Raw genomic sequence first — 24,024 nt, 5'->3', positions numbered from 1 at the left:
AAAAACAAGTGCTGCTGGAGCTCTAGGGTGAAATATAGGCGGTCCCATACATACATGCACAGAATGATTCGGTATCCTGGGTAAAAGAAGACTGGTGTGTGGAGGAGGTAGAGGTACACTGAGGAACGGGGGAGACTAGACTAACAGCACATTTTTACAAAGATGTTCCAGTCAGTCATAAAACAGTGCAAGGCCTCCTCAGTCCTTTCCCAACCTCTCTGGTTTTGATCTTAGAACTGTCAACCTCTTCTTTGGGGCAAACATTGCCCCTTCTGTTTTAAGAACTCCCGGGAGCGGGGAGGGGGGAAGTAATACAACAGTCTCCTGAGGGAGACCCGTCTCACTGTCACATCACTTGAAGATGAAAACGTCTTTCTCAGGTTTTACTCAAATCCCCCTTGCTGCAGTCTGAGCTCATTGCACTCGAGTCCTGCACTCAGCAGAGATGGAGACTAGCCAGCCAACTGCTATCTTCAGAATAACAACTCACCAGGGACTCAAGGCCGGAAGGTCATTCTGTCCCCTCCAAAACTGCGCAGCCTTCCAGAGCACTCCCAGGGCCTGGGGCAAGGACAGGGAAGCCGAGGATGGAGACCTCGGGCAGGACCCAGGCAGGAAGTGACAAAAAAACAAAAACGCCAAACAACGATAATACAGACACACAGACACAGATGGAGGCAACGATACAAACTCTAAGACAGAGAGGGACAAGATGGCTCCCCTCAGTTCGGGCGAGGCTGCGGAATTGCCAGACAATACTGATCAGGGACACATCTTAACTAGAAGCTTCTTCCGGCGCCAAGGCAACCGCCTCGCCCCTCCAATGGGTCCCCCAGAGACCCCACCCCCGCTCAAGACTAAGTGGAAGCTCCTGGGGGTACTGGGGAGGGCGTGGTGGGAGGGAGGAGGCGGCCACCACCCTCGGGCCTGGCGAGACCGCAGAGCAGGAGCTTCCATCTCCGGCCCTGGCCCGCCCCTGCGGCGCCTGTGCCCCGCCCCCTGACAGGCAGCAGCCAATGAACGGCACCTGCCGCCAGCCTTTAAGAACAGCTCGCACTCTCCTTGCAGCGGACGCTGCCGGCCTAACACTCCGCCGGTGTTTCCATGGAGACCGAGGCCGGGCCTGCGCGGCCTCACGGCGTTGCCATGGAGACGACTCCGGGGCTGGGGCTCCGAAGTCCCGGAGCACCGCTGGCTCAGAACCCCGCGGAGCCGCTGTTCGAGGCCGGAGCCGCGGTGGCGACTGCACGCTGGGACCTGCAGAAGCACTCTTTGCTAATTGTGATCGGCGATATCGGTACAGAGAGTCAGCTGAGGGCCGTGCGGGCCCACCTTGAACAAGGTGAGCCACTGTTCTGGCTGTGCTTCAGGCATCTCCATCCTGTGCTTCTCCGCCTTCTGCATTCAACTCCCAATGCATACGTCTGCATCTCCATCCCCAGTGGGCACTTCCTAAGATCTGCACCCTTGTCACCTGCATCTTCCATGCCATGTGTCCGTATGCTCTCGCTCTACTAACATCTCGCTTGCCCATCCTTCCCGCACACTCCGTGGTGTTCCGCAGTCTCCCTGAGGCAGCGGAGCTCTGTGCAGCCCCTGGGGCCCCCCTGGTCACACCTTCCTCCGCAGTGTTTTGGACCAGGCGTCCTGAAAGTCCTCACCATCCCCTGGAGAATCCACGCCCCTATCTTGCTGTATCTTCTTTATGGTCCCTGAGCCAGCACGGGGAGCTTTCTGAACGCCCCGTACAAATCTCAAATCTCTGAATGCCAGCAGCCAACAACGAAGTGACCTTCGTGGCTACCAGCTCCTAAGTCCTCACCTCCCTCCCCAGTGCTGTGCCTGTGGCTGTGGTGCAGTGCTGCGGAGCCATCTGCGGGTGGAAGCAAGCTGTGGAGGGCTGGAGACAAGGAAGGGAGCATAGAAGGTGAACCTAGAATCCTACTTAGCTGTAAATGTGGGGAAGGTAGCCCTCAGTATCTGGGAATAGGCCCTTAGGTGTCACTTCCACCACAACTGGGGAACCTTACAAGAAAATTCCTACCTATAAACTCATTAATGACTGAGTTTAGTCTAAACTCTGTCCTTGTCCCTCTGGCTCAGGCAAAGCCTAGGAAAGGTGTAAACTGGGAGAAAGATACCACTACTAGCCACCTTTCTTTGAGACATCACTGAGGCTGATCATGGCAACTGTCCATATACCCTCCGTCTCCTTACCTGTTCTATGAACTTGAAAGTGTTCCTGCAGTCTCACCACCCCACAACCCTCAACCTTATCCGGAACCCTCTTTGTTTTTCTCCCACAGGGATTCTCTCCTGGAACGTTGACCTGTCATCCTTTGACTTGAACCAACAATTGAGACTCTTCATTACCCGGCATCTAGCTCACTTCTCCTCAGAGGTCAAAGGTTAGGACTAATGTTTTATTTCAGTCCTTTGGGTAAGAGCTGGTCACAGAAGAGCAGTGGTCCAGTCTCCCTGGGAGAAGTGGCCTTGCGGGATGTTTGGGTGGAGGAGAAGGGAGGAACTTTATAGAGGAGGAAAGTCATGGAATTCCATAGCTGTCCCCACATACCAAATATACTTTGCAGACATGGTTTGATAGTGGAAGGAGCCTGGAGAACATAACTTCTCCCTGAGAAGAGGATTGTTTGTGGATAGCTGTTGACATGCACTAAAGAAACGAGGGATTCCTCTTAGTGATCAATCATCTCTCATGCAAAAATTCACTCTCTTCATTTGTGTTCCCCTTTCTGCATACCCCGGTCTCCCTGCTTCCCTTTACAGACACCCCAGAATCCCCCATTCATCTTCCTAGACCCTTGCTTAGCATTTTTCTTTAGGCTGCACAGGTTTCAGGGTTTCTGGTTCCTGCTTTGGCTTAGCCAACAGCTCTCCAGGGCACAACGGAATCCTGGTACTTACACGATGATGGGCACCATCAAATCCAGAGTGGAGGAAGGGGCTCCTGAATTTACTGCTACAAGAAGATCAAGTTGTACTCTGAGATTTGGCCCAAATCAAAGCTCACATAATGCAGTTTCCCATTCTGCTGGGTGGGAAGACTGGGTGGGTTAGAGATTTGAGAAAATAAGATTTTAGGAACTACCATTCCATGACAGATATCTGTGAGGTGACTAAGGAAAGCTCTACATGCTATTATAAAAGAGCTAAGGCCGGGCACAGTGGCTCACGCCTGTAATCCCAATGCTTTGGGAGGCCAAGGCGGGGGGATCACCTGAGGTCGGGAGTTCGAGGCCAGCCTGACCAATGGAGAAACCCCGTCTCTACTAAAAAATACAAAATTAGCTGGGCATGGTGGTACATCCCTGTAATCCCAGCTACTCGGAAGGCTGAGGCAGGAGAATTGCTTGAATCTGGGAGGCGGAAGTTGCAGTGAGCCAAGATCATGCCATTGCACTCCAGCTTGGGCAACAAGAGAAAAACTCCATCTCAGAAAAAAAAAAAAAAAAAAAAAAAAGAACTAGGTATCTTGTTATGTTATTGGAAAATGTTGACACACCAATCCATGCAGCTTAATGGAATATAAAATCCATCCAGGTCAACAGTCACTGCAACTGAATGATTGAATTCATATCTTATACAGATAATTCTCAATTACCCAGTATAGTAGTCACCTTTCCTTAATTACCTCTCCTCCTTTTCCACTGCTCCTAACTGCCAAATCTTTGATCATTTCCTGATCACTGATGCTTATAGATGCTGCTAGGAAGTTGGAGAAAATAAGGCTAATATGACTAAAGCTCCATTAGCCTAGGAATATATACAGCAATTTTATATTAATATATGTGAGGCTGGCGGGGCGCGGTGGCTCAAGCCTGTAATCCCGGCACTTTGGGAGGCCAAGACGGGTGGATCACGAGGTCAGGAGATCGAGACCATCCTGGCTAACACGGTGAAACCCCGTCTCTACTAAAAAATACTAAAAAAAAAAAAAAACTAGCCGGGCGAGGTGGCGGGCGCCTGTGGTCCCAGCTACTCTGGAGGCTGAGGCAGGAGAATGGTGTAAACCCGGGAGGCAGAGCTTGCAGTGAGCTAAGATCCGGCCACTGCACTCCAGCCCGGGCGACAGAGCGAGACTCTGTCTCAAAAAATATATATGTGTGTGTGAGGCTGACATCTTCCTGATGTGACTGGCTTCCTGTAAAGAAGGCTATTCACTCTTTTGAGAATGCTTCTGTTTAGAATTACTCATGTCATGGCTTCCTCCATTATCGCTGATGATGAAAATCGGCAGTTTTACCACTTAGTACTCCTAGGAGCTTTAGTGCAAGGCCGGATACAGGGATGACAGAGGATGAAATTAATGACTGAACAGAAGTTTGGGGATTATCTGCTGATGTCAATAATTCACACTGAATTCTCTAACCTTGTCCTTTTGGCTACAGAGACTTGAGAGTAAGCTGCTTTCTGGAATAATGTAAGAAATGAAAATAATTTAAACCAAAGTACTTAGCCATTCTTCAGATTAAGATGCAGGGCTACTTGGGAAGACACAGGGAAATACATAGTTATTCTCAGGCACTTCTTAGAAACAAACACTGATATATAAACACCTACTAGGCCCTTTCCATCAAAGAGTTTGGCTATGGTGTCCTCAAGGGGCTTAGGGCCATGTACTCTAGATCAGAGCTTACTTTGGCATACTGAATATTTTTAGGTTTAGACATTTTTATCATGGTCTGTCTATGTCACAGGAGAATAGTAGAGAATTTCCTGGAAAAACCCATACAGCTCAAGACAGCCACAGCCCCACCCCTGCTGGCTCCTCTTTCAGCTGTCCCCACAAACAACAGTCAGCCCAGAGCAGCTGCAGACACTGCCCCTCCTTTCAGCCGTCTGTTAGTAAGGACGCAAAGGGGACCAGGCAGCTGGGATGAGCTCAAGGGGATATGCTAGTGCGTTATGGCTTGACTACCCCACGCACGGGCTGGGCCACCATTCCTATCACCTATCCTCAAGCCCTGGGCCAAAATGCTGAGAAAGCAGACAAAAATGTACCCTACAGTGACAAGGAGAGTGCAATTACTCCTAGGCACTGCACCCTCCACATTGACATACCCACACGACATACCCACACACAGAAAAGAAGGGACCCTCTGATAAAGAGTCAGTGGCCCAGCTCCTTCTAGTGGTCAAGTCTGGTAAAAGTTTTCAAAGTGATTTTTGCACCAGGTAGTCTCTCCAGTGGTGACTTTCTAACCCCTACAAAAAATCTGGATCTTCCGAGCATTCTAATACAAATTCAGAAACAATTAGGACAGTGGAAAACTAAGTTTCAATAACTCTCTGATTCTTTTACTACTGGATACCTATAGGAAATAGAAGGGGGTTCATAATTCATAACTAATATTCTAAGACTAAAAAACACAGGGCCGGGCATGGTGGCTTATGCCTGTATCCCAGCACTTTGGGAGGCTGAGGCGGGTGGATCACTTGAGGTTAGGAGTTTGAGACCAGCCTGGACAACATGGTGAAATGCTCTTTCTACTAAAAATACAAAAATTAGCCAAGGGTGGTAGCGTATACCTGTAATCCAAGCTACTTGGGAGGCTGAGGCAGGAGAATTGCTTGAACCCAGGAGACAGAGGTTGCAGTGAGCCGAGATCGTGGCATTGCACTCCAGCCTGGGCAACGAGCTAGACTCCGTCTCAATAAATAAATAAATAAAAATACAGGCTGAGGGACCAATCTGGAGGCCTTGGTCTGACTCTCCATTTCCACTGATGGACTTAGGAAGTGATAGCTCTATTACTTCTACCAATACAAAAGTTATCCTGAATTAATACAGCAGCTCATTAACCCCTAGAACCGGGGTCTGCATTGCTCTCTGAAATGGGAAAGCAAGGACATGAATAGGACTTCAAGTCTCATACTGCTGGCATCTTTAGTTCTAGGTTTACCTGGGAGCTAAGAATTCTCCAGAGTTGATCTGGTCTGAGATCCTGATTTATGATTTCCTTGATCACCTAGATGACCTCTCAGAAATCTTTCACAAAAGGGAGAAAGACTTCCAGTGGCATTTGTACATTGCAGATTTGGAAGTCTAGGAATGAAGAAGCATTTTTTTTTCATCTTTTATACAATTCAAACCTCACAGCATTATTGGAGGATGGTACTAATATTATACTCATTTCACAGTTTATGAAGCAGGCTCTGAGAGAGGTTAAGTCGCTTGTTTAGCAGCATGATTAGTAAAATGGTGGATCAGGCCTCAAATCCGGGGTTTCGTATCTTAGTTTGTATCTCAGCTCAAGCCTCTCTTTCTTCTTTGGCATCTCACCATTTCATTGCAGCAGAGCCTAGGAATACAGCAGGTGGAGAGTTGGTTGTGGTGGGTAGCTGTTCAGAGGGTGAAGGCTGAAGGAAAACTCCACTGTGAGTTGGCACCATGCCCAGGGTGTGGCCCTTGGGGGTGGCAGCTGAGAATATGGGTGGGCTCTGTATTGGTCTGGGAAATGTTATTTTGTTCGTAAACTAAATGTCTACTCAAGTTTCCCTCCTAACACACTCCAGAAAGCCCTAGAAAGCAGAGAGGAGATAGAAGGCTTGAGGTGGGAGGAAATAAGAACGATGAAGTTGCAGAAGAGGGATATTTCCCTTTTGTGATGCTCGGAACTCAGCCTGTTCCCTGTGTATCTCTGCAGATGGCCGCCCAAACGGGGTTGTTGCCATTGTTGCAGATTTGCATCCCCGGATCTGAGCAAGGATTGCTCCTCTTTTGTCCCCTCAACCCCCAAGAGTACTAGTGACTCAGGTCCTCCTCTCCTGTGGCTGCAATTAAGGGGGATGCTGAGAGCACAGACTATTTTGGCTTCTCTGACCTTCAAAAGTAGCTCTTGGCAGCCTGGGGCAAGGGTGGGGCTAGTGTTGGGGTGTGAGTGGGCGGCTGTGATTGTGAGGAAGGCCTTAGGAGCTGGCCAGGACTGGGGAGGGTGGATGGGAAGAGGGCAGGGAAGGACTATGTAAGAGCGTGGCATCCTCAGGTTGGAAGGAAGTGCCATCGCTCTCCAGATCCTTCCTTTGAGTCCTAGAACACTTTACTAAATCTGAGACGGAGGTAGAGACTAAGGGAAACAGGATCAACATTAGAAGGATCAAAATAATATAATACAGAGATGGCAAAGAGACAAGGAGAGAGCAGGAACCCAACTACCCTACAAAGTCATTATAGGGTGGTTGTTGTTTTTTTTAATCTTAAGAGTACTTCTGTTACATTTAATAATTGGCCTACAACCTTGCTTGGGCCGGAGGCCCTGGTGATCTGTTTTGGTGCTTGTTAACTCCTTCACTCTAAGGCAGAAAGCTCCCTGTCCCTTCAGGGACTTGTCTCTTCATACCCAATGACTCAAGAATCCCAAGAATCAGTGCCTGTGTGGTTACTGTGTTATGCTGCATTCCCACAGAACTTCTTGTAGCTCTCAGGGTCCCTGTGCCCCACCCCAGCAGGCTAGGGACCATGTGTCCTCTCCAGAATTTCAAACTACCCTCTAACCCTAAAATAAGATTTATTTCTGCCCTCCTTGGTTTCTGTAGGGCTGAGGTTCAGAAGAAGGCAGCACATCTCCCCATCCCCAACCTTTCTCTTAAGCAGTTCCCCACCCCTACCCCCTGATTTTGGGCCCATAGCCTTTGTCTCCTGCTCCTCCAGGGACTGAAGGTCACTCCCTGGGTCCATCTGAGGAAGAGAGGCAGCAGATGGTTTCTAAGAGAAGGGGGAGAGCCCACGCAGCTCATGCCTCCTATAGCCTTGCTCTGTGCCCTAGCATGGGGCTTTGGTCTTTTGGCTGATGCTAAAAGAGTATTTCCTAACCAAGCAGGGTTTGGAGAGAAAGGTCCTGTGGGCCAGAGGACATTGTAGAGGCTCTTTGAGCTGTTAAACAATCCCTCAGCCCCACAGAGCCAAGCAAAAGCACTAGAGCACGGATGTCGTGAAGGCAAAGAAACAGTTAAGTCTCCAGTGCCTCGTCACCGACCAGCCCCTCTTCCCCGCCCTGGCACCGCCCTCCTCATCAAGCACCCCCCCCCCCCACTCCCACCCCAAGTGCTGCAGACTCTTCCCTGAAGCTGCCGGCTGAGGCCGGAGCTGCCGCCTCCATGAGAGGCTTCCTCCTACACCCCAGGGTAAGAACCGAACCAAAGGGCTTGGCATCTGGGGATACACCGTGATAGGGAGGTGGGGTGGGGGTCAGGGAAAGGGTGCTGCTTGGTACCTAATCTGATGCGTCTGGAACTAGCCCAGTGGCAGAAGGCAGGCTGAGAAATAGGGAGAGAAGATGAACATTACTGGCTGTGGGCCCAGCCTGGACCCAGAACCAGAGGCCACCAGGGGCTGTGACAGTCCACCTCTCCAGCTGGGCGGGGGTGGGAGACATCAGCCTGGGACAGCAACAGAGGATGGTGCCACTGGCTCTGCCTGGCAGCCCAGGGTGCTGGAGGAATTTGGGGGCTATGTTTCTGGTCAGAGGCAGAAGAATCTGAGAGAAAGGGGGATGTTATGGGAATGTGCCTAATGGGAGGGCCCCTGGGTGTCAGCTGCTGGATTGCTCAGCTGCTCCTGTGCTGGGGGTGAGCAGGGCAGTGAGTTTTTGCCAAGTAAGGGAAGGTGGGGGACACTATGGAAAAGAAGGGAGGAAAGGGTCGCTAAGACCTGGCTTGCGCCTCGCCTCCGCACAGATCAACCGGTTTGCACTGGGCTCCCCCTACCCTATTCCCGGTGGCTAGCTTTAGACTGGGACTCTAAACCCCCCCTTTCTGGCCCTGCTGAGGCCAGTCTGGAGACGGAGAACTCCCTCCCCAGTGGCTGCCTTGCATTTCCCGTCGTGTCAACCTCACAGGTTCCCAGTCTCAGCCCTACCCCCACCCCATCTCTGCTTCTCTTCCCAAGATGGGGGCTCATGAACAGAGGATCCAGTTTCTTCTCTCTCTCTGCATCCCCCCATCCCCACCCCCCATGCAGAAGCAGCCAAGAAAATGACTTGTCATGCTGGGGTGGGGGGTGGGGGTGGAGCCGGAGCCAGAGCTCAGCGCGCACACTCACACACTGCGGCAAACTGCAGCTGCCCAAACCGGCCCCCCTCCCGTTCTGCCTCACTGCGGAGACACCTGCCCTCCTGCCTGCTCAGCCTCCGCACCGCTGCCCACCCCCCACTCCAGCACTGGCCTAGCACCGTGTGCCCCTGCCTCACAAGATGGTCCTCTCCAAAGAAAAAGGAAAAAACGAGTCAGTTCCCTTTAGTGAGAGAGCCAGGAGAGCAGAAGAAACGGCTTTCTCCCAGGCCTGAAAAACAGAGGCACAGAAAGGATATAAACCATGTAATTTCAGGTCAGAACCACTCCCAGGGATAAGGTGAGGAATAGGACCTTAGGTCAGGACAGGAATTGGGATCATAGAAGTCTTGTGGTGATAAATGGGGATCGTGAGGAATGGTTGGGGGTGGGGAGTGGTAGATAGAAAGCAAATCAGTGTGTGCTATAGATATTTGTCTTTCTGACCCTCCTACCTCAAATCTGTGACCTTATTTGTGTGGAGGGAGCTCTTGCCCTTCTAAATCTGAACTACTTAAGGCTGGCAGCTTCCCGAACCTTGATATCCCTCACTTGCCCCAAGCCCTGCCCTTGCCTACATCTGAGGTGGCTCTTGTCCTCTGAATTTATCTCAAATGTTCCCTCAATTCTCAAGTGTATAGAAGGGAACCCATGAATTCCCCTTTGGCCCAACCCACCCTGTATGGGGTTTGGTCTTCCGACACCATCCATCGTTCATTTCCCCCACAGCTGCATCTGCAGCCCTGTGCTGCCAGATCTGCCTGATCCTGGCACCATGGCTCTTCCTCTTAACAAAGGCCCTGGCCCCAGGCTTCTCTTGTCCAAGCCCCAGAAAGAAGAGACAGCTGGGTCACAGAAGAGGGTCTAAGGGACAAATTATGAACCCTCCCACTAGTATCCCCCAGACAGCCCACTGCCATCTGTTGGATGCTCTGTTAGGTTAATGCCACTATGTACTGCAATTGGACAGGAGGTTGGGAGAGGAAGGGCAGGTGCAGGGGATGGCAGCATTCTTCTTCAGCATCTTCTGTCTGATTTGCCACTTTCTTTCTTTGCTGAATTGCTTGGTGTTTCATGTGAGGCTGGAGAAGGGACATAGGGGATTCGGGGATGCCTTATCTACTCCATGGCCTGGGGAACACCCTGAATCTCTCCTTCCTTATTAATATGTTTCTTGTTCAAGAACCTTTCACTCCCCATGTCCGTGGTAGAGGCCCCTAGGAAAGGGGCAAAGATGAGAGAAGAAACTGTTCACAAGGAATAGGTTGTGGGGTAGTGAATCTGGCCTCTCTGAAACTTGGGACATGAAGATGAGGTAGAAGAGGGTGCTGTGAAAACTTTTGAGTGGGAACAATATGATTGTATGCATGTGTATTAGTGCAGGCTTGGCCTCTGAGGAACCAGAGGACAGAACAGGAAGTTATAGTCCTATGTCCATTCTTTGAATCATAAAACCCCAAAAGTTTACATAGCACAGGCTTCTCTGGGTCTTCTGGAACAGGAATTCTGGACTCGGATGGCAAGAAGGGTAGGGAGTCTATAGATACCACACAGAAGCTCCTATTTCCTTATTTCTAGACACTCTGCTGGCAGGAAACCCCAGGGCAGAGGCAAGCCAGGAAGGAGAAGGGGAAGTGAGGATCATCATCCCAGGGGCCCTCTTCTCCAGCTGAGCCCCCCATCCCCAGGCAGCACCAGGAGCTTAGTGCTCGAGAAGGACAAAAGCTTCTTGTCAACAGGGCAGTCTGAGACCATAGTTCCAGGCAGAGGGGTGGGGGCATAGGCAGCAGGGGGTGTGGTGGATGAAGGGAAGGAGAGGACAGCCAGTGCGGGAGAGGGGAGGTGGAAGCCCTCTAAGGGAAAGGCTGGAGGAGCCAGTTCCTAGACCTTACTCAGCAGTATCCAAGGTGACAGAGCCTAAGGATACCCAAGTTTCTCTTTCCTCTAAGCCCCATTTCCTGATAGCACATTCTTTCCTCTCCTGCACCACAGTTTCTATACCTATTCTCAACATAAATTCCTACATCTCTCCCTCAGGCCAGAGGACCCTTTGCCACCAGAGTGAGATCCTAGAGACCATCATCCTGGTAAATCCCAGTGCAGACAGCATCAGCTCTGAGGTAAGGCCAGGGCCCGTGCCTTGCCAAGCAGGCCTCATGCAAGTGCTATATCCACCCTTGCCAGTGCTACCACTATTAGGCCAAGAATTCCTCTCTCTGCCATCTCCGCTGACTTATTGTCCCCAGCCCACTCTGGAGGTGTTGTGAGGGACACCAGTTGGGAGCATGTTCTTGAGGTACTGAGGAGCCATTCATTGCCTTCCCCTGGATTTCCTAGATGTGTGACCACTGCCCTTCTTCCATTCCAGGTTCACCATCTTCTTAGCAGCTCATCAGCTCATAAACTACTAATCTTGAGTGGGCAAAGTGTAGAGCCCGGGGGAGACCTCGTCCTACAGAGTGGCACCTACTCCTATGAAAACTTTGCCCAGGTCCTTCACAACCCCGAGGTAAGTTCCATGCCAGAGTGTCCAGGAGAAAGGGCAGCACTAGAGCTGTGGGAGGGACCTAAGGGAAAGTCTCATGTTGCTTGACCATGGGGGTTCCTGGCAGAAAAGGTAAGAGTTCAGCTTGGAGAGAGGTGAAGATTAGGGTACTGAATCTGAGTCAGACCACAGCAACTCTAGTGACCTGATCAGGTTTCTATCTCCTATTCTTCTAGATCTCCCAATTGCTCAGCAATAGAGACCCTGGGATCCAGGCCTTCCTCACCGTGTCGTGCTTAGGGGAAGGTGATTGGAGCCACCTGGGATTATCCAGTTCCCAAGAGACCCTGCACCTCCGGCTAAACCCTGAGCCCACGCTGCCCACCATGGATGGCGTGGCTGAGTTCTCCGAGTATGTCTCTGAGACTGTGGACGTGCCATCCCCGTTTGACCTGCTAGAGCCCCCCACGTCAGGGGGTTTTCTCAAGCTCTCCAAGCCTTGTTGCTACATCTTCCCAGGTGGTCGTGGGGACTCTGCCCTCTTTGCTGTCAATGGTTTCAACATCCTGGTGGATGGTGGCTCTGATCGCAAGTCCTGCTTTTGGAAGCTGGTGCGGCACCTGGACCGCATTGACTCGGTGCTACTCACACACATTGGGGCAGACAACCTGCCAGGCATCAATGGACTACTGCAGCGCAAAGTGGCGGAGCTAGAGGAGGAGCAGTCCCAGGGCTCTAGCAGTTACAGCGACTGGGTGAAGAACCTTATCTCCCCTGAGCTTGGAGTTGTCTTTTTCAACGTGCCTGAAAAGCTGCGGCTTCCTGATGCCTCCCGGAAAGCCAAGCGCAGCATTGAGGAGGCGTGCCTCACTCTGCAGCACTTAAACCGCCTGGGCATCCAGGCTGAGCCTCTGTATCGTGTGGTCAGCAACACCATTGAGCCACTGACCCTCTTCCACAAAATGGGTGTGGGCCGGCTGGACATGTATGTCCTCAACCCTGTCAAGGACAGCAAGGAGATGCAGTTCCTCATGCAAAAGTGGGCAGGCAATAGTAAAGCCAAGACAGGCATCGTGCTGGCCAATGGAAAGGAGGCTGAGATCTCCGTGCCCTACCTTACCTCTATCACTGCTCTGGTGGTCTGGCTACCAGCCAACCCCACTGAGAAGATTGTGCGTGTGCTTTTTCCAGGAAATGCTCCCCAAAACAAGATCTTGGAGGGCCTGGAAAAGCTTCGGCATCTGGACTTCCTGCGTTACCCTGTGGCCACGCAGAAGGACCTGGCTTCTGGGGCTGTGCCTAGCAACCTTAAGCCCAGCAAAATCAAACAGCGGGCTGACAGCAAGGAGAGCCTCAAAGCCACTACCAAGACAGCCGTGAGCAAGTTGGCCAAACGGGAGGAGGTGGTGGAAGAGGGAGCCAAGGAGGCCCGCTCAGAGCTGGCCAAGGAGTTAGCCAAAACAGAGAAGAAGGCAAAAGAGTCATCTGAGAAGCCCCCAGAGAAGCCTACCAAGCCTGAGAGGGTGAGGACAGAGTCAAGTGAGGCACTGAAGGCAGAGAAGCGAAAGCTGATCAAAGACAAGGTAGGGAAAAAACACCTTAAAGAAAAGATATCAAAGCTGGAAGAAAAAAAAGATAAAGAGAAAAAAGAGATCAAAAAAGGAGAGGAAAGAGAACAAGACTGAAAAAAAAAGGAAAGAAGCGGGGAAGAAAAAAAAGATAAAGAGAAAAAAGAGATCAAAAAGGAGAGGAAAGAGCTCAAGAAGGATGAAGGAAGGAAGGAGGAGAAGAAGGATGCCAAGAAGGAGGAGAAGAGGAAAGATACCAAACCTGAGGTCAAGAAGATTTCCAAGCCAGACCTAAAGCCCTTTACTCCTGAGGTACGTAAGACCCTCTACAAAGCCAAGGCCCCTGGAAGAGTCAAAGTAGACAGGAGCCGTGCTGTCCGTGGGGAGAAGGAGCTGTCTTCCGAGCCCCGGACACCCCCAGCCCAGAAGGGGGCTGTACCACTCCCAACCATCAGTGGGCACAGGGAGCTGGTCCTGTCCTCACCAGAGGACCTCACACAGGACTTTGAGGAGATGAAGCGTGAGGAGAGGGCTTTACTGGCTGAACAAAGGGACGTGGGACTAGGAGATAAGCCATTCCCTCTAGACACTGCAGAGGAGGGACCCCCAAGTACAGCTATCCAGGCAACACCAGCCTCTGTTCCAGGGCTGGGACAAGAAGAACATGTGATGAAGGAGAAAGAGGTTGTCCCAGAGGTCCCTGAGGAACAAGGCAGCAAGGACAGAGGCCTAGACTCTGGGGCTGAAACCGAGGAAGAGAAAGATACCTGGGAGGAAAAGAAACAGAGGGAAGCAGAGGGGCTCCCAGACAGAACAGAAGCCAGAGAGGAAAGTGAACCTGAAGTAAAGGAGGATGTGATAGAAAAGGCTGAGTTAGAAGAAATGGAGGAGGTACACCCTTCAGATGAGGAGGAAGAGGACGCGACAAAAGCTGAGGGTTTTTACCAAAAACATATGCAGGAAGCCTTGAAGGTAACTCCAAGAAGCAGGGAGGCTTTTGGGGGTCGGGAATTGGGACTCCAGGGCAAGGCCCCTGAGAAGGAGACCTCGTCATTCCTAAGCAGCCTGACCACACCTGCAGGAGCCACTGAGCATGTCTCTTACATCCAGGATGAGACAATCCCCGGCTACTCAGAGACTGAGCAGACCATCTCAGATGAGGAGATCCACGATGAGCCAGAGGAGCGCCCAGCTCCACCCAGATTCCACACAAGTACATATGACCTCCCCGGGCCGGAAGGTGCTGGCCCATTCGAAGCCAGCCAACCTGCCGATAGTGCTGTTCCTGCCACCTCCGGCAAAGTCTATGGAGCGCCAGAGACTGAACTCACCTACCCCACTAACATAGTGGCTGCCCCTTTGGCTGAAGAGGAACATGTGTCCTCAGCCACTTCAATCACTGAGTGTGACAAACTCTCTTCCTTTGCCACATCAGTGGCTGAGGACCCATCTGTGGCCTCCCTCACAGCTCCCCAGACAGAGGAGACAGGCAAGAGCTCCCTGCTGCTTGACACAGTCACAAGCATCCCTTCCTCCCGCACTGAAGCTACGCAGGGCTTGGACTATGTGCCATCGGCGGGTACCATCTCACCCACCTCCTCGCTGGAAGAAGACAAGGGCTTCAAGTCACCACCCTGTGAGGACTTCTCTGTGACTGGGGAGTCAGAGAAGAGAGGAGAGGTCATAGGGAAAGGCTTGTCCGGAGAGAGAGCTGTGGAAGAGGAAGAGGAGGAGACAGCAAACGTAGAGATGTCTGAGAAACTTCGCAGTCAATATGGAGCTCCAGTGTTTAGTGCCCCTGGGCATGCCCTACATCCAGGGGAACCAGCCCTTGGAGAAGCGGAGGAGCGGTGCCTTAGCCCAGATGACAGCACAGTGAAGATGGCTTCTCCTCCACCATCTGGCCCACCCAGTGCCACCCACACACCCTTTCATCAGTCCCCAGTGGAAGAAAAGTCTGAGCCCCAAGACTTTCAGGAAGCAGACTCCTGGGGAGACACGAAGCGCACACCAGGTGTGGGCAAGGAAGATGCTGCGGAGGAGACAGTCAAGCCAGGGCCTGAAGAGGGCACACTAGAGAAGGAAGAGAAGCTTCCTCCTCCCAGGAGCCCCCAGGCCCAGGAAGCACCTGTCAGCATTGATGAGAGACTTACAGGCTGTACCATTCAACTGTTGCCAGAGCAGGATAAAGCAATAGTCTTTGAGACTATGGAGGCAGGAGAGCCCACAGGCCCAATTCTGGGAGCAGAAGCCCTTCCCGGAGGTTTGAGGACATTACCCCAAGAACCTGTCAAACCTCAGAAAGATGAGGTGCTCAGATATCCTGACAGAAGCCTCTCCCCTGACGATGCAGAATCCCTTTCTGTCCTCAGCGTGGCCTCCCCAGACACTGCCAACCAAGAGCCCACCCCCAAGTCTCCCTGTGGCCTGACGGAGCAGTACCTACACACAGACCGTTGGCCAGAGGTATCTCCAGAAGACACCCAGTCACTTTCTCTGTCAGAAGAGAGTCCCAGCAAGGAGACCTCCCTGGATGTCTCTTCTAAGCAACTCTCTCCAGAAAGCCTTGGCACCCTCCAGTTTGGGGAACTAAACCTTGGGAAGGAAGAAACGGGGCATCTGATGCAGGCCGAGGATATCTCTCACCACGCAGCTCCCATGTCTGTTCCAGAGCCCCATGCAGCCACCGTGTCACCTCCCACAGACGGGATGACTCGATACTCTGCACAGACAAACATCACAGATGAGAGCCTTGACAGGAAATCACCTGCCAGCTCATTCTCTCACTCTACACCTTCAGGAAATGGGAAGTACTTACCTGGGGCGATCACAAGCCCTGGTGAACACATTCTGACACCTGAGAGCTCCTTCTCCAAGAGTCCTGAGTCTTTGCCAAGCCCTGCCTTGGAGGACATTGCCATCGAGTGGGAAGATAGAGTTCCAGGGTTGAAAGACAGAACCTCAGAACAGAAGAAGAAGGAACCTGAGCCAAAGGATGAAGTTTTACAGCAGAAAGACAAAACTCTGGAGCACAAGGAGGTGGTAGAGCCGAAGGATACAGCCATCTATCAGAAACATGAGGCTCTGGATATAAAGAACGAGGCTGTGAAACAGCAGGATAAGGCTTTAGAACAAAAAGGCAGAGACTTAGAACAAAAGGACATAGCCCTGGAACAGAAGGACAAGGCCCTGGAACCAAAAGACAAAGACTTAGAAAAAAAAGACAAGGCCCTGGAACAGAAGGATAAGATCCCAGAAGAGAAAGACAAAGCCTTAGAACAAAAGGACACGGCCCTGGAACAGAAGGACAAGGCTCTGGAACCAAAAGATAAAGACTTAGAACAAAAGGACCGGGTCCTGGAAAAGAAGGATAAGAGTCCAGAAGAGAAAGAAAAAACCTTAGATCAAGAAGTCAGAAGTGTTGAACATAAGGCTCCAGAGGACACGGTCACTGAAATGAAGGGCAGAGACCTAGAACAGACAGACAAAGACCCTGAACAGAAACACCATGCCCAGGAACAAAAGGATAAAATCTCAGAAAAGAAGGATCAGGCCTTAGAACAAAAATACTGGGCTTTGGGACAGAAGGATGAAGCCCTGGAACAAAACATTAAGGCTCTGGAAGAGAAGGACCAAACTCAGGAGCAGGAGAGCCTACTGCAGGAGGATAAAACCAGGAAACCAAAGATGCTAGAGGAAAAATCCCCAGAAAAGGTCAAGGCCATGGAAGAGAAGTTAGAAGCTCTTCTGGAGAAGACCAAAGCTCTGGGCCTGGAAGAGAGCCTAGTGCAGGAGGACAAGGCCAGAAAGCAGGAAGAGAAGTACTGGAGGGGGCAGGATGTGGTCCAGGCGTGGCGAGAAACATCTCCTACCAGAGAAGAGCCGGCTGGAGAACAGAAAGAGCTTGCCCCGGCATGGGAGGGCACATCTCCTGAGCAGGACAATAGGTATTGGAGAGGCAGAGAGGATGTGGCCTTGGAACAGGACACATACTGGAGGGAGCTAAGCTGTGAGCGGAAAGTCTGGTTCCCTCACGAGCTGGATGGTCAGGGGGCCCGCCCACGCTACACTGAGGAACGGGAAAGCACTTTCCTAGACGAGGGCCCAGACGTTGAGCAAGAAGTGCCCCCGCGGGAACACACAACCCGGAGCCCCTGGGCCTCAGACTTCAAGGATTTCCAGGAATCCTCCCCACAGAAGGGGCTGGAGGTGGAGCGCTGGCTTGCTGAATCACCAGTTGGGTTGCCACCAGAGGAAGAGGACAAACTGACCCGCTCTCCCTTTGAGATCATCTCCCCTCTGGCTTCCCCACCTGAGATGGTTGGACAAAGGGTTCCTTCAGCCCCAGGACAAGAGAGTCCTATCCCAGACCCTAAGCTCATGCCACCCATGAAAAATGAACCCACTACCCCCTCATGGCTGGCTGACATCCCACCCTGGGTGCCCAAGGACAGACCGCTCCCCCCTCCACCCCTTTCCCCAGCTCCAGGTCCCCCCACCCCTGCCCCAGAGCCCCACACTCCTGCACCCTTCTCTTGGGGCACAGCTGAGTATGACAGTGTGGTGGCTGCAGTGCAGGAGGGGGCAGCTGAGTTGGAAGGTGGGCCATACTCCCCGCTGGGGAAGGACTACCGCAAGGCTGAAGGGGAAAGGGAAAAAGAAGGTAGGGCTGAGGCTCCTGACAAAAGCTCACACAGCTCAAAGGTACCAGAGGCCAGCAAAAGCCATGCCACCACGGAGCCTGAGCAGACTGAGCCAGAGCAGAGAGAGCCCACACCCTATCCTGATGAGAGGAGCTTTCAGTATGCAGACATCTATGAGCAGATGATGCTTACTGGGCTTGGCCCTGCATGCCCCACTAGAGAGCCTCCACTTGGAGCAGCTGGGGATTGGCCCCCACGCCTCTCAACCAAGGAGGAGGCTGCCGGCCGAAACACATCTGCAGAGAAGGAGCTTTCATCTCCTGTCTCACCCAAGAGCCTCCAATCTGACACTCCAACCTTCAGCTATGCAGCCCTGGCAGGACCCACTGTACCCCCAAGGCCAGAGCCAGCGCCAAGTGTGGAGCCCAGCCTCACGCCACCTGCAGTTCCCCCCCGTGCTCCTATCCTGAGCAAAGGCCCAAGCCCCCCTCTTAATGGTAACATCCTGAGCTGCAGCCCAGATAGGAGGTCCCCATCCCCCAAGGAATCAGGCCGGAGTCATTGGGATGACAGCACTAGTGACTCAGAACTGGAGAAGGGGGCTCGGGAACAGCCAGAAAAAGAGGCCCAATCCCCAAGTCCTCCTCACCGCATTCCTATGGGGCCCCCCACATTATGGCCAGAAACTGAGGCACATATTAGCCCTTCCTTGGACTCACACCTGGGGCCTGCCCGACCCAGTCTGGACTTCCCTGCTTCAGCCTTTGGCTTCTCCTCATTGCAGCCAGCTCCCCCACAGCTACCCTCTCCAGCTGAACCCCGCTCAGCACCCTGTGGCTCCCTTGCCTTCTCTGGGGACCGAGCTCTGGCTCTGGCTCCAGGACCCCCCACCAGAACCCGGCATGATGAATACCTGGAAGTGACCAAGGCCCCTAGCCTGGATTCCTCGCTGCCCCAGCTCCCATCACCCAGCTCTCCTGGGGCCCCTCTCCTCTCCAATCTGCCACGACCTGCCTCACCAGCCCTGTCCGATGGCTCCTCCTCTGAAGCTACCACACCTGTGATTTCAAGTGTGGCTGAGCGCTTCTCTCCAGGCCTTGAGGCTGCAGCACAGGAGTCTGGAGAGCTGGACCCAGGAACGGAACCAGCTGCCCACAGCCTCTGGGACCTCACTCCTCTGAGCCCAGCACCCCCAGCTTCACTGGACTTGGCCCTAGCTCCGGCTCCAGGCCTGCCTGGAGACATGGGTGATGGCACCCTGCCGTGCCACCTGGAGTGCTCAGGGGCAGCCATGGAGAAGCCAAGCCCCTTCCAGGGTCCCTCTGATGACTGTGCAGCCAATGGCCCAACTGAAACCAGCCCTAAGCCCCCAGGCCCTGCCCCAGCCAAGGCTGAAAACGAAGAGGCTGCGGCTTGTCCTGCCTGGGAACGTGGGGCCTGGCCTGAAGGAGCTGAGAGGAGCTCCCGGCCTGACACATTGCCCTCCCCTGAGCAGCCACTGTGTCCTGCAGGGGGCTCCGGGGGCCCACCCAGCAGTGCCTCTCCTGAGGTCGAAGCTGGGCCCCAGGGATGTGACACTGAGCCCCGGCCCCATCGTGGGGAGCTCTCCCCATCCTTCCTGAACCCACCTCTGCCCCCATCCACAGATGATAGCGACCTCTCAACTGAGGAAGCTCGACTAGTAGGAAGAGGGGGGCGGCGTCGGGCAGGAGGGCCAGGGACCACTGGGGGCCCGTGCCCTGTGGCTGATGAGACACCCCCCACGTCAGCCAGTGACTCAGGCTCCTCACAGTCAGATTCTGATGTCCCGCCAGAAACTGAGGAGTGCCCATCCATCACAGCCGAGGCAGCCCTCGACTCAGACGAAGACGGGGACTTCCTGCCTGTGGACAAAGCTGGGGGTGTCGGTGGTACTCACCACCCCAGGCCTGGCCACGACCCACCCCCTCTCCCACAGCCAGACCCCCGCCCATCCCCTCCCCGCCCTGATGTGTGCATGGCTGACCCCGAGGGGCTCAGCTCAGAGTCTGGGAGAGTAGAGAGGCTACGGGAGAAGGAGAAGGTTCAGGGGCGAGTAGGGCGCAGGGCCCCAGGCAAGGCCAAGCCGGCGTCCCCTGCACGGCGTCTGGATCTTCGGGGAAAACGCTCACCCACCCCTGGTAAAGGGCCTGCAGATCGAGCATCCCGGGCCCCACCCCGACCACGCAGCACTACAAGCCAGGTCACCCCAGCAGAGGAAAAGGATGGACACAGCCCCATGTCCAAAGGCCTAGTCAATGGACTCAAGGCAGGACCGAGTACGTATATCATGAAACGTGGCAGAGAGTGTGGGTTAGGGCTGGGTGTGGGCTGGTCAGACTCCAGGAATGGGAAAGGGGAAGGTTGCCAAAAGGGTTCCACTTTTCCTCTACAATGAATCCTGGCTTGTCTCTACAGTGGCCTTGAGTTCCAAGGGCGGCTCTGGTGCCCCTGTATATGTGGATCTCGCCTACATCCCGAATCACTGCAGTGGCAAGACTGCTGACCTTGACTTCTTCCGTCGAGTGCGTGCATCCTACTATGTGGTCAGTGGGAATGACCCTGCCAATGGAGAGCCAAGCCGGGCTGTGCTGGATGCCCTGCTGGAGGGCAAGGCCCAGTGGGGGGAGAATCTTCAGGTGAGTAGCAAAGGACACCAAGGAAGTAGTCTGGTCAAAGCTCACTCAGAGGCAATAGTGGAACAGTCCCTATTTATTAAAGGATGGGCCTTTTCTAAGGGCAGCAGGGCTGCTTCTGAGACCATCAGGTGCCCCTTCCCCCTCACCTACCTTCCCTTCATGTTCTCACATCAGGCATGTGTTATCTCCCTCCTAGGTGACTCTGATCCCTACTCATGACACGGAGGTGACTCGTGAGTGGTACCAACAAACTCATGAGCAGCAGCAGCAACTGAACGTCCTGGTCCTGGCTAGCAGCAGCACTGTGGTCATGCAGGATGAGTCCTTCCCTGCCTGCAAGATTGAGTTCTGAAAGAGCCGCCCTCCCTTCCCCAAGGATCCACTCCCCCAGCTCCTGTAGAGAATGGCTACTGCTGAGTCCTTTGGGGTTGAGGGAGATGGGAGCTAGGGGGAGGGGAGGGAGATGTCTTGTTGTGGGGACTTGGGCTGGGCTAAGTGGGAGGGGTTGTCCCTCCCCGTCATCCATTCCTGAGAGGGGTCTCAAACCAAAGTTAACAGGGGGAGGATGGGGAGGGGAAAAATTAGAATAAGATAGCATCTGATACCTGAGAAGCCTCTCCTAGCACTGTCAAATGCTGGTATTGAATGGGGACTGAGGATGGGTCTGAGAGAGCAACCTCCTCCCTCGTAGAGGGAGATTATATCCCCAACTCCAGGGACCTCTTTATCTCAACCTATTTATTTGGCGTCCCGGGAAGGATTTCCAATAGTAATTTATGTGACCTGGGGGCAGGATACTGTCAGTGAGGTGCCCAGAGCTGCATCCTTTTCTCCATTTCCCATCCCCCATCTCCTCACCCACCAGTGTCTGAATTCTAGCAGGGGCCTGGGGGTATCCCACTGCTACACTGTTGTACTGCTTCCCTCAGTATCTGAATGTCTCAATTTAAAACTTGAAGCTCTTTAGACCAACAGACTGGTGAAAGGAGAAAGGAGCTTATCCCCCAGCCCCTGCTTTATACCATTCACATCCCAGGGCTGTGTCCAGACAGCACAAAAGGGCAAGGAGAGCCCAAGCCCCAGTGCCAGAATTCTTCCAAACTCCCTGACTCTTTGAAGTTTTTACTCACCCCATTTCAATTATCCTGATCCCTTCTCATCCCCTGCTTGGCTTCTGTGCATGTGGTCATCTGCTGTGGCCTGGTGTGTAATGGGTTAAAAATAAGCCACTGCCTGACATCCCAACATTTGACACCCCAGCAATGTGTGACTCCCCCAACATTCCACTATGCCATCCTGCAGCTGAAATGGGAACACTGGCTGCCTCTCCAAACCTGCTCTTGGACAGAGGATCTGAGAGGTGGAGGCCAGGCCAGAGGACTTAGGGAAAATGAGAGGGAGGAAGGAAAAAGGGAGAAGAAGCTGAGCCATAGCTTAACTCCTACAGAGTGAAATGAAAACGGGCTGAAAATACCACCCCAGGAGAGGACCTCACCCCAAGCAAGCCAGTGAGCAGCCCTGCCAGACTACTGCCAGACTGAGAAGCCCAGAAGCTGGTAGTCATGTGGGCTTACCTTCTCTGCCAAAAGACTGGGAAACCAAAATGAGCCCACCTTGTGTTCTTCCTAGCTCCACCCTCCCCGTGCTGCTGTGCTCTGCTCCTCCCCACACTTCCCTGCTATAGTTCCCAGCTGCTGTAACGGAGCCACCTCCAACTCTAACAATAAACCCAGTTCATTGCAGATGATGTGGCGCCGCTTAGGCTTTTTCTGACTCCATACATGCTTAGTTACTGGGCCCCGGTTTCCACCTCTCTGCTTCAACCAGTCTTGAATTTATCTTGAAAGACTCCAATGCTTTTGATTACTGGAAACACTTGTGCCTGAGTATGGAGAATAGGAGCCTAGGGTGGGTACATACGTCTGGTTTGGGGGAAGGGAAGAGGGGCAGGGGGCCTCCTGGGGAGGGGATATGCATTCCACGGGGTCAAGAGTTAAGGACTAAATAACCTGGACAGCCTCTTGGGCTAAAGAGGTAAGAAGCTGAAGGATCCTAAGAGATCCAGAGCCTAATGAGGTTGGAAACGACTCTCCTTGTGCAGTCAGGATTTCCGTGGAGTAAAATGGTCGACTTTTCTCCTCCATGGAAACCCTTTATAGTCCTAAGTATGTCAGAAGTGGCCAGGCTGAATGTGTATATTTGGGGAGGGGCATATTCTAGCCCTCCCACTGTTCTGGGCTCTCTCATGGTAAAGATGTCAAGGGAGCAGAGAAAGGGCATAACCCCTTTATATGAACTCCTCCTGACACTCCAGAGTGAAAAATTAACAGGATGATTCCAAGAACTTGGTGAGAAGGCATGTACCCTCTGGCACTTCACAGAGAGGGAAACTCTTTCCGGTCCCCCATCCAACACTCTACTTACTCAATAAAGACCTTTTGGGGACCAGGCATGGTGGCTCACACCTGTAATCCCAGCACTTTGGGAGGCCAAGGCAGGCAGATCATCTGAGGTCAGGAGTTCGAGACCAGCCTGGTCAACATGGCGAAACCCTGTCTCTACTAAAAATACAAAAAAATTAACTGGGTGTGGTGACAGGCACCTGTAATCCTAGCTACTCAAGAGGCTGAGGCAGGAGAATCACTTGAACCCAGGAGGCGGCAGTTGCAGTGAGCTGAGATCGCGCCACTGCATTCCAGCCTGGGCAAAAGAGCGAGACTCTGTCTCAAAAAAGAAGAAAAAAAAAAAAAAAACCTTTTGATATAGTGGGTTAACCGCTATAGGCACCTCTTGGGATGCCTGATCTCTATTGTTGTTGTTGTTGTTGTTGTTGTTGTTGTTTTGAGACAGCGTCTCACTCTGTCGCCAGGCTGGAGTGCAGTGGCGCGATCTCAGCTCATTGCAACCTCCATCTCCTGGATTCAAGCAATTCCCCTGCCTCAGCCTCCCGAGTAGCTGGGATTACAGGCATGCGCCACCATGCCCAGCTAATTTTTATATGTTTAGTAGAGATGGGGTTTCACCATGTTGGCCAGGATGGTCTCAATCTCTTGACCTCGTGATGCACCCACCTTGGCCTCCCAAAGTGCTGGAATTACAGGTGTGAGCCACCGTGCCCAGCTGATCTCTATATTTTTATAGTCTATTTTTGGATGCCTCATCTCTGTATTTTTACAGCCCATTCCTGCTCAAGTATAATGGCTTTTGACTGATTCAGATCAGTTATAGACACAATTGACTCACATGACTCACAGTCACATATATATATATATCTTTTTTTTTTTTTTTTGAGACGGAGTCTTGCTTTGTTGCCCAGGTTGGAGTGCACTGGTGTGATTTCAGCTCACTGCAAACTCTGCCTCCAGGGTTCAAGTGATTCTCCTGCCTCAGCCTCCCGAATAGCTGGGATTACAGGTGTCCACCACCATGCCTGGCTAATTTTTGTGTTTTTAGTAGAGACAAGGTTTCACCATGTTGGCCAGGTTGGTCTCCAACGCCTGACCTCACATGATCTGCCCGCCTTGGTCTCCCAAAGTGCTGGGATTACAGATATAAGCCACTGTGCCCAGCCCATATTCATTCTTGAATTCACAAGGACATCA

The 24,024-nt window shown here is 52.6% G+C and overlaps 1 protein-coding gene across 1 annotated transcript; it reads left to right on the top strand.

Moving 5' to 3' along the window:
• Window positions 1-1,146: 1,146 nt before the first annotated feature.
• LOC113219842 (microtubule-associated protein 1A-like) lies at window positions 1,147-22,172 on the top strand. Its single transcript, XM_026447858.1, has 8 exons — window positions 1,147-1,342; window positions 2,307-2,408; window positions 11,107-11,189; window positions 11,438-11,578; window positions 11,791-13,172; window positions 13,257-20,062; window positions 20,202-20,422; window positions 20,619-22,172. Exons 1-8 carry the CDS (start codon window positions 1,147-1,149, stop codon window positions 20,772-20,774), a joined length of 9,087 nt encoding a protein of 3,028 aa, XP_026303643.1. The 3' UTR covers window positions 20,775-22,172.
• Window positions 22,173-24,024: the final 1,852 nt, after the last annotated feature.

This window comes from Piliocolobus tephrosceles, unplaced genomic scaffold, assembly GCF_002776525.5.
Source record: "Piliocolobus tephrosceles isolate RC106 unplaced genomic scaffold, ASM277652v3 unscaffolded_108, whole genome shotgun sequence".
In the NCBI taxonomy this organism is placed as follows: Eukaryota; Metazoa; Chordata; class Mammalia; order Primates; family Cercopithecidae; genus Piliocolobus; species Piliocolobus tephrosceles.
The sequence above is the reverse complement of the archived record's forward strand: the minus strand, read 5'-3'. Positions and strand labels throughout refer to the sequence as shown.